Source organism: Sander lucioperca, chromosome 1 (assembly GCF_008315115.2).
Source record: "Sander lucioperca isolate FBNREF2018 chromosome 1, SLUC_FBN_1.2, whole genome shotgun sequence".
Taxonomy (NCBI): domain Eukaryota; kingdom Metazoa; phylum Chordata; class Actinopteri; order Perciformes; family Percidae; genus Sander; species Sander lucioperca.
Genome location: NC_050173.1, coordinates 20,032,792 through 20,042,791, shown reverse-complemented (window position 1 = coordinate 20,042,791; position 10,000 = coordinate 20,032,792). Strand labels below are relative to the sequence as shown.

General features: G+C 43.0%; 1 protein-coding gene across 5 annotated transcripts in view; it reads left to right on the top strand.

The window, feature by feature from the left end:
* The window catches only part of mllt10 (MLLT10 histone lysine methyltransferase DOT1L cofactor), a 46,927-nt gene that overhangs the window by 36,318 nt on the left and 609 nt on the right, over positions 1-10,000 (top strand). For 2 of the 5 annotated variants that reach the window (XM_035999990.1, XM_036000009.1), the window contains 9 exons: positions 1,107-1,224; positions 3,848-3,926; positions 5,087-5,280; positions 6,601-6,750; positions 7,009-7,064; positions 7,315-7,613; positions 8,050-8,073; positions 8,496-8,586; positions 9,080-10,000. The exon at positions 9,080-10,000 is cut by the window's right edge and continues 609 nt beyond it. In XM_035999990.1, coding sequence (XP_035855883.1) covers positions 1,107-1,224; positions 3,848-3,926; positions 5,087-5,280; positions 6,601-6,750; positions 7,009-7,064; positions 7,315-7,613; positions 8,050-8,073; positions 8,496-8,586; positions 9,080-9,355 — 1,287 coding nt within the window. In that variant the 3' untranslated portion in view covers positions 9,356-10,000. Of the gene's footprint in view, positions 1-1,106; positions 1,225-3,847; positions 3,927-5,086; positions 5,281-6,600; positions 6,751-7,008; positions 7,065-7,314; positions 7,617-8,049; positions 8,074-8,492; positions 8,587-9,079 lie in introns of all 5 variants that reach the window. The other 3 variants (XM_031281904.2, XM_036000003.1, XM_036000006.1) reach the window with 3 other exon arrangements.

Below are 10,000 nucleotides of genomic sequence, written 5' to 3'. Positions count from 1 at the left end.
GCACTTTGAGCCCTGTGTGCATGTGTGTGTTGGTAACAGAATATTGAGACGGGAATCCATAATTTATCCATGTTACTTATACATGAAATGATAGTAAATCCACATTCCAATATATTTCTTTCTCCATTCAAATAAGCTTCAAACTGTCATGAAATAATATGTAGATGCTTTGTGACAAAGCGAAATCAATAGTGGAGGCCAGAGAATTTTTACATTTTCAAACCATTGATTGATCAGATTGATTCTCAGCTTTGGATTCAGGCTCATTAAATGTGTAATAACATGCCAGTTAGACCTCCCCGACAATGAAATAAACATTTATAGCTTATTGGCTGTGCAAAATACACACCAAAGAAACACCTGTGACTATGCAACATAAGATTTAAATATCAGTTTACTAAAAAAATAATCGCCCACTCATATATAAAGGACATTGTTTTGTTACTATCCAGGTTTAGCATCGGTTATTTTTCCAATAAATATATAGTGCTAAAACAATGGACATAAAATAGACCGAAAATGAATCAGCACTTTTGATAATCAATGAATGGTTTGGGTCATTTATTAAGCAATCATTTACTTAGCCTGTGAAAATGTCCTCTCTTTTTTTTTACTGTTTGTATCATTATCAACTAAATTCATTTGTTTTGGATTGTTGGGCTCTGGAAATTTGCAATTGGCTTTTTTCTCACTTTTTTAATTTATACACTTAACTATAATAAATGGAAAAAATAATTGTCATAAATTCATAATTGTAAATCATTGAAGTAAGAATTCATCAAAAATAATCATAAATTGTAGCACTAAAATTATATTTAATTCAACGAAGAATTCTTTTTAAACATGTATACAAGTATATTTCCACTAGTTTAGTTCTAGTAAGGACGCATAGCATATGACTGCATCGTGGGGGACTTTTGGTGCATGTCTTACTCCTCACTCTCCCCTTGTTTCCTGCCTGTCTTTATACTCTCAGCTATCCAATAAAGGCAAAAATGGTACACAAAAAAACTCGGCTTGTTAAGTGACTAATAACTATGATTTCAATCACAGTGAAATGGCTTCTCGTGGCTTATTCTTAGCCGTATCTGTGCCTCTGTCTACAGGTGAGCGGTCTGCCAGGGTCAGTCTTCAACCTCGCTCCCCCCCACATGTTTGGAAACAGGCTGAATCCCAACTCGGCCATGGCAGCACTCATCGCCCAGTCCGAGGCCTCACCAGCAGGTATGACAACATACCTAATGTGGCGATGTGTGCGTGTGTGCATGTGACAAATATATGCATGTGTATTAGGAAGAGAAAGAAGGAGATAATGGAAAGGTCACGCCCCCTCGGTCCCACAGAGAGGTCAACGGTCAGCACTCGTGATATTTTCAAGCTCCTCCCACTCAGCTCCAGTTACATGCCAGGATTGTTCGCCCTCTCTCATCCGTCCTCTCTGTCACACAAACACAAACAGCTCGGCACATATAATTTATACGTAAAACTTAGTGTCTCATTGTGAGAGAAAGAGGAGGATTGGAGGTAGTGGTGTGGTGGAGGAGTAGCAGAGAAAGCCGGTAGCTGCCTGCAGGAGCTCCTGCAGTACAAAATAGGTGGTTTTGTTGTCTGTCCGGTGCAGAAGAGCTGATGAAGGAGTAAGATGTGGTTGTAATCAGAGTGGCCACTTCCTGATACAAGACATCTGGTTGAACAGAGAGGAGAGAAGAAAAAGAAAAAAAGGGAGAGGAGAGAGTTAAGAGCAAGGAGGAGGAAGGTAGGTAGTTCCTGCTGGCGGTCAGCAGTCATCAGAGCCAGATCCACCCTGACCTGCAGGTCAACTCACTAATCAGGCTGAATGACAGGGGGCCACAGGGCTATGTGTGTGCGTGCGTGCGTGCGTGTGTGTGTGTGTGTGTGTGTGTGTGTGTGTGTGGGGAAGTTCTGTGTCTCTACACATACAGGCAAGCTTTGTGTAGTTCTGAAAACAAGTTTGGTGTCATTGGAAACAAATTGTCACATCTTAGCGGCAACTTTTTAACTTTATCAGAAAAATATTAGTTTTTATATTAGGTAAATGTTTTATTTGATTATGTAAAAAGTAGAATTTAAGATTTGAGCCTTTTAATAAGGAAAAAGTAGCATACTAATTATTTAATATTAGATTGCTTAAAATTTGACTGAAATGATTGATTATCAAAATGGTTGTCGATTTATTTTCAGTCAATTGAGTAATTAATTGACTAATCAATAGGTAAAATCATTGATATGCTGCCATTCTTTCCCAACCGTAAAGTTAAGCTCACAGTCGTGTACAGCACGTGTGTACAGCTACACAAGCGTGAAGTTCTGTTTGTGTACTAGTAAAGGTCATGTGAGCACAAACGTGCAAGGTGTGCATGTGTTTGTGTGCATGTAGCCTGTTTACTTTGGCAGCCGTTTGTCTTTGCTTTTGAGTGTCTGGAGGGAGGTGCCAGGACAGAAAGGGTTATGAGAGAAAAAGGACTTGAAAAAGAAGGCGAGCGAAGGACTAGAGTGGTGACCTGGTGGGGGTAAAAGCTGGGATTGACTGTCTTAAGTAGAGGGGAGTTTGCACGAGTGTGTAAATGCAAAAGTGTGCGTTTCCGTGTGTGTGTGCATGTGTGATTCATTACTCTCACTGAGGAAAATGAAAAGAAGCGTCTGGCCAGGGGCCCAGAGGGAGGACATACAGACTCTCAAAGAAGGTAGAGGGAGAGAGAAAAATGCACATGCAGTTTGAATGAAGGCGTGTGTGTGAAAGCAATACAAGGGAAGAGAGACAAAGTTTTGGGGTTTGCAGAGCCAGAAATGTTACGATACGTCCACACTACGCCGGCTAAATTTGAAATATTTTCTCTTTGTTTTGGCATTTAGCTGGCGTTTTTCACACCCCAAAACAATGTCTCACAGTCTCCAGAACAGATAAATCAGAAAACTAACTCAATATGTTTTAGTGTGGACGAGGACAACAGAGCTTCTGGAAAATGATGTACTGTAAGCCTGGTCAGGGGCTAAATTAGACCTCAGAGAGGTGGTCTAACTCCAAATAGACATAATTTGGATTTGGAAGCGGTTGTCCTGTGTAAATGTGCTGTCAACACTAATCACAGATATAGAGCATATGAAAATCCATTGTATCTAACCATGTGCTATAGCTGGAGTCATCGGTTCAAAATCATGTTTATAAGAACTTTTTATAAAATAAGTAAAATTCATCAAGTATGAAGCCTATAAAACAATGTCAAATATAATGTTTGAGATTTTAAAGATGGCCCAGTGTCTCCAGGACCCCAAGAGAAAAATAAGGGTGAAGACATTTTTATTAACCCTCATTTTAAATGTCAATATAGCCATACTGTCATTAAGCTGTATTTATATTAATTTTGTCTCAAGTGCAATTGTAAAGGAAATACTGTTTGCCTTGTTAACAGGTTATATTTATAAGCCACAGTCCAAATGACAAAAAAACAGAAACAAAAACAAATCAATATATTTTAAGGTTTTGTTGTATTAAATCACAGTATAGGTAATCTAAGAGAGCAGGACGGCACAGAACAGAGGTTTAACCAGTACTGACTCAGCAGAATAACCAGGCTGTTGTCTCACTTCTCATCAGATGTTGGCTGTGATGCACAGTTTTGTTGCTTACCCACTAAAATAAAACAAAAGAAGAGATTTAGCCCTTTTCCTATTGTTCAGGTGTTTCAGTGTGGACAGAGAACTTTACAAAAATGACCTGAAAATGTTAGTGTGGATGCACGTCGTTTTCACACAGTGTTTTCAACTTTAGCTAGCTTGGTCTTAGATGTGCAATCGATTGTGTGTGTGTGTGTGTGTGTGTGTGTAGATCAGGAGGTGGGAGACGGCAGCAGCAGCGTCGGAGCTCAGGGCTTTTCCATAAGAGCTTCTCCCAAGACCACCCCGCGGTGAGTGCGCGTGCACACACACACACACTCCCCCCCCACCGACCCATTTACATTCCTACCTCCTTCACCCATCCCCCTCTCTGCTTTTCCCTCTGCTGGCCCCTCGTCTCCTCTCTCTTCCTCTCACTCCTCACACACACACATGCACACTCTCCCTTTCGCTCTCACCCCTACCGGCAATTCTCGCTCTCTCAGCCAACGATAACTTGTGTTTTTGAAGGTGGTAACCATCCCTCAACTCCAGTTAGATTTTTTTTTTCTTGGGTTTAATCACACATGGAAGGACAGTCAGATGATTTTCTGCATCTCCTTCATTTGGGAGTATTTGCATGGATCTCTCAGGATGGGAATATTGATGATACCAATCCATTTATGTTTGATTCAACTTCTTTGAGGGATGGATAATTTCACTTGATGAGGTTGGTTCCAATTTTCATGATTTTAGTTTATTTGTTACACTGTATAATTTCAAATCTTGCATTTAGGGGACATAATTTGTCCCTATGAATTGTATTTAAAAAGAAAATATTATAAAAGCAGAATACAATGACACAGATTTTCTCTGGTGGAACATTTAATGACATTTTGACGTGATTATGTACGTGATGATTTTGTAGTTTGCAATTTAATATCTTAATGTGAGTATAGCTGACACATTTTTTTGCATCCAACGTGGATAATACGGTGACATTGACACTCAAAATCTGAGTGCATTTTAGTTTGTGGTGTGATTCAAAAGTGGACAAAATCTTGCCATTACTTTGTTTTTTACTTTCCCCCCCAACATTACGCATCTCTTTCTGTCCTTTCTACTCTCTCCTGCTGTCCCTCATTTCCCCTCTTTTACACTCAACTGATTGTCTCAGCACACACACACACACCAAGATTTATCACATCCCTCTCTCTTTCTCTCTCTCTCTCTCTCTCTCTCTCTCTCTCTCTCTCTCTCTCTCTCTCTCTCTCTCTCTCTCTGCCTCACACACAGACAGAAAGCCTGGCCCCTTTTCATTAGAGGCCACTGTAACAACAAATTGATGTAGTTTTATAGCCGGCAGTGTCTATGTTTGTCTGACGTTTATGTTGGGTCGTTAATCTCCCCATTGACCTCTCTATCTCTCTCTTTCTATCCATGCTCTCTCTCTCTCCCTCCGTTCATTCAGCTCTCCCATTGGTGGCCTGCAGATCCGCTATGACTCCTCGGGGTCGTTGCCGGGCCCGGGGTTGCTAGGGGCAGGGGCGGGGGCGGGTGGCGGAGAGACGCTGCCCCCGGTGGCCACCAGCATCGAGCAGCTCCTGGAGAGGCAGTGGAACGAAGGGCAGAGCTTCCTGCTGCAGCAGGGAGCGCAGGGAGACGGTGAGAGGACACACACATTAAAACACACCTGAAGACGCACAAGAATGCACTCTCACACACAGGGCTGGATATCATTTGAGATATTGCCATTGTAGTGTCGATACCAAAGCAATACTATTTCATACCTTACTCTGAGAAATATCGTTTTTTTTTTTTTTTTCATTTAACAACAGAAAGCAAAGTCCTAGACATTCGGTGCAAGCTTTCAGTACTTGTCACACATTTCTGTCAGTCCCAGAAAAATATTGCGCTTCAATATCCAGCTCCACAGCTAATCATTATTCCCACCTTTTCCCTCTTTGCCCCATTTCTCTCTTCCTATCAATTGATCCATCAGCCTTTTGCCTTCTCCCACTTCCTCTTTTCAGTCACCTCCTCACTTTAACTGTTATTGTCGATTACTGTCAGTTATCTCCCTGTCTGAACATCCCTTCAGGGATCTATAAAGTCGAAATGAAAAAGGGAAGGGGGCCTAGTTGTTAAAAGGTCGTCCTTCTTCTGGACTCAGGTCTAAGTTCCTGTGTGTGCAGATCCTCCTCGTCACTCCTTATCGCTGAGTCTGCACAGGCACCAGGGTCCCCGTTCTGTAGCTGATCTTGACCTCTGACCTCCCCGTCGAGTGCATCTGTCTAATCAGTCACTGGGTATTTCAACAAGTGGTGTGGAAGAGTAGCAGAGTTGCATGCTTTTGCCTTAAGGAAGCACTGGCCTTTCAGAAAGTCAGAGCATCTGTGTTCTTGCTTGTGAAAAGATCACTCTAATACTGCGTCATCCCAGACGTACAAAATATTACATCTAAAATGTAGGTAAGACCAGTTTAAAGCCTCTGAACACCCACACAGCGGGTTTAAGTCATTCTGGATGATTAGACCTCTGCTTAGGTTAAAAGGTGGGCCGGAGCTTAGATGGGAATTTATTAGTTCACAAATCTTTTCTACCAGTAAGAATAATAAAGGTGTCATATGTCCTGCCCTATTAGGTGCCACAAAGCTAACAGGAGACTCAGGAAGATGACAGTCAATCAGTCTATACACAGTCCCAGTCCTGGGAAGAGGTCTAATCAGCCAGATTAACTCAAAACGCGTGTGTGGGTGTTCAGGGCCTTTTTTGAAAAAGCCTGCATTGACCTCACACTGCGACAGAATGATTTTTATCATTGCCAATTTGAATTTCGGACGGCAGTAAATTGAAAACTCAGAGCGGAGAGATTTACAAAATGTTTTTATTTAGCAGGAAGCAAAACGTACTGCTGCTCCACTACACTCAAATACTCAAATCAATGAGTTTTGTCCCCCTCGTCTCTCTCTCCGTCTCTTTCAGTGCTGGGCATGTTGAAGTCCCTCCACCAGCTGCAGGAGGAGAACAGGAGGCTGGAGGAGCAGATCAAAAATCTGACCATGAAGAAAGAGAGACTGCAGCTACTCAGCGCTCAGCTATCAGTGCCTTTCACCCCCACTACGGCCTGCGCTGGTACACACACACACACACACTGGCTTCAGCTTCTCATATATAAAGATTTGTTGCTTTTTTTGTTTTTTTGATATGATTTTAAATGAAATATCCTACAAAACAAGACATTTGATGACATCACCTTGGGCTTCTAGAACTTAGGACAGACATGTATCGTCATTTTATAAAATAAACAGTTATTGATTAAAACATAATCAGCAGAATAATTGATGCAATTGAGACAGAGCGAATATAAACCTGCATTGATTTGTGTTGCAGATGTGAAAGGAGGCCAGCTGGGAGCCACTGACTCATCTTTACCTGTGGCAGCTCAGGTAAGAACAAACGGCCAACACAAAGACGGAGCAATAACATATCACTAATGCCTGAATTAAGTGCATCAGATGCTAAAGTTTAGTTATACCAGCTAATGTCATGATTTTACCACCTCATTACATGGTAAATTAGATGAACTACAGTGATCAGTTTACATTTGTGATTAAATATATTATCAAAAGAATGAGTTGTGATTAATGGTGTTTCTCTCTCTCTCTCTCTCTCTCTCTCTCTCTCTCTCTCTCTCAGGACGGTGCGTCATGTGGTGGCCACAGCAGTAGTGGCTCCACCTCATCTCTCTCCACCCCTCCCTCTGTCTCCCAGAGCCCGCCCCAGCCGCAGCTGAACGGGGTCGCTGCTGTGGGAACGGCCCCAGCCGGGCTGGGCGGGGTGGCGGGGTTGATGGGGGCTCTGGGTGCAGGTAGTGCATTGGGCATGGGGGGAATTGTCGGGGCACTGAACGGGGTGATCCAGACGCCGGCGGGCACCGTCAGCCCTCACACACACACTACAGGAGCAGTTACCGGCGTCATGTTGCCTGTTAATAATGGGTACGTCTGATGGCTGTTTCTGAAAGCTTTTTCTGATGTCCTTTTCTGATAAAACATGAATTAATAATAATAATAATAAAATTTTAGGAGCTAACAACACTGAATTACAGGAGCAAGTACAAAGTTAACCTCAATTATGCTCAATGGTGTTTCAAGTTCATATCACCCACCCCAACAGTAGCTGTCAGTGGAGTACAGGCCTCCACTCCAAATGTGTGCAGTTGCTTAACGTTGAGACTTTGGAGATTTCAGACCCTCTGTCACCACGTCTTGAAGCACTGAAAACACCACAATCATTCCTAATGTCAGGGAACATACATGTCTGGCAACCTCATCTCTCTCTCTTATGTCTCGTCCCAAGATGTTGAATGAATGTGAACTTTATCGTGTGCTCTCCTTTTTGCTTCCTTTTTGCTTGCATGTTGGATTGTTGCAGCTCAGCAACTAGTAAGAACAGGTGAGACAGATCAGCATCACAACAACCTGTAGCTCAGTTTCCTTCCTGTCCCTGAAGTCTGTCAGAAGAGATTCTGTGAGGATGTTGTTGTGTCGCAGTGTTTTTTCTGTGGTCACATTTTCTTGCTTTTTGGCAAGTGAAATTGACATTTAAGATGACTTACATTTTTTTCTTAATATTTAAATAGTAATACGTGGAACATGCTTGTTCTCCAGGGCCAGTTCATGAGTTGTCACATTTGTTCTATGTACAGTATGTTGTATTTTGCGGCAGTCAGCAGCTCTGTAGGCCCTGCGGCTGAGAACCTCTAATGTTGTGAAATTGTGTATTAAAATGTATTTAGCTCAGAGCTCACCACGTCCTCAGAGCGAGGACAGTGTTTATCGTGTTTGTCTGACTGCGAGTTGTTTTTGTCTCGTCAGCGCTGCGCGGCTCGGCCTGCTGTCTGAGCAGCACAGACTCCTCCTGCAGCAGCATCAGCTCCAGCAGCTGCTGGCCTCGCAGCCTTCAGCGGTATGACACACACACACACACACACACACACACACACACACACACACACTGGCAGGCTTGCAACTACTCGCTGCCATCCCCACTATCACACACAGTTAAACACACACAAAGACATTGAGCTACAATTTTCCTTTGGACAATGGCCTAAATCACCAAGCTTATTAACTATTCTCTTTTTTTGTTCCCTCCACTGCTCATCCCACTTTCCTCTGCTCTTCTTCTCATCCCTTTTTGTTGTCCTTCTTATCCAACTCTCATTTCCTTTCTTGTCTAAAACGTTCACTTTATCCTCCTGCGGTTTCCACTTTGCTCCCTCCTTTTCCTCCTTATTTCCTCCTTCTCCCTCTTTGCGCTCTCGCTCTTTCTCTCTCTCTCTCTTTCTCTTTCTCTCTCTCTCTCTTTCTCTTTCTCTTTCTCTTTCTCTCTCTCTCTCTCTCTCTCTCTCTCTCTCTCTCTCTCTCTCTCTCTCTCTCTCTCTCTCTCTCTCTGTCAGGAGCAGCAGCAGGTGTTGCTCTACCAACTGATGCAGCAGCAGCAGGACCTCCAGCAGCTGCAGTCGCTCTCCTCCGCCCAGATTCCCTCCATCCCGCTCTCCTCCGCTCAGCTGCCCATCAACAACCTGCTGCCCGGCGCCCAGGGCCAAGGCACCATCACGGCCAACCCCTTCCTGGCGCTGCAGCACGCACATGCTGACCCACACGCCTCGGGGCCGCAGAAGTCGCGGCTAGCTGAGAAGGCCATGGGCGTCGCAGGACAAGAGAAGACATGACGGCAGATGCTCTCTTTTTTTTGTTTTTTTATATAAATATGCAGAGTCTTCAGGAGATCCGCCTGTTGGTCAACTTTGTGGTTCAGTGATGAGAACATTGGCAGCAGAGAAATCTGTGTTCCTGGTACATCATTCTTTCTAGCAGTCTGCTAATACATTAGCACACACTATGGCGAGTGATAGCATTCGTTTGCAGTCACCAGCTCACTGTAGTTGACCTTGTCAGGTTTATTTTGCAACCTTTTCAGGTTACAAGCTTAACAAAACATTTTGTCTTCATTTGTACTATTTATGTCCATCCAATCTTAGATGTTTTCATTTTGAGCTTTAGTGCTGCTTTGGGTGCTTATTTTTGTCACTGTTGAGATGATGATTTTCATTTGGTATCACTGGTAGCAACTTAGTGTGTTAGTGTCACGAAATAAATACATGGTGTGTTCGCTCAACAGGTGAGTTGACTTAACAGGTCAGCTTCTCGGAAACCTTTTCCTTCAATGAGTTTCTCTCAATATTTCCTTCTCTAATCTTATCCTGCTTCTTCACATTTCCTCTTTCTATTGTTGCTGTGTCACGTTTTTTCATCATTTCCTCTTCCTTTTTGTCTTCACATTTCTCTCACTGCTAACATCCCTCTCGGCCTGGTCT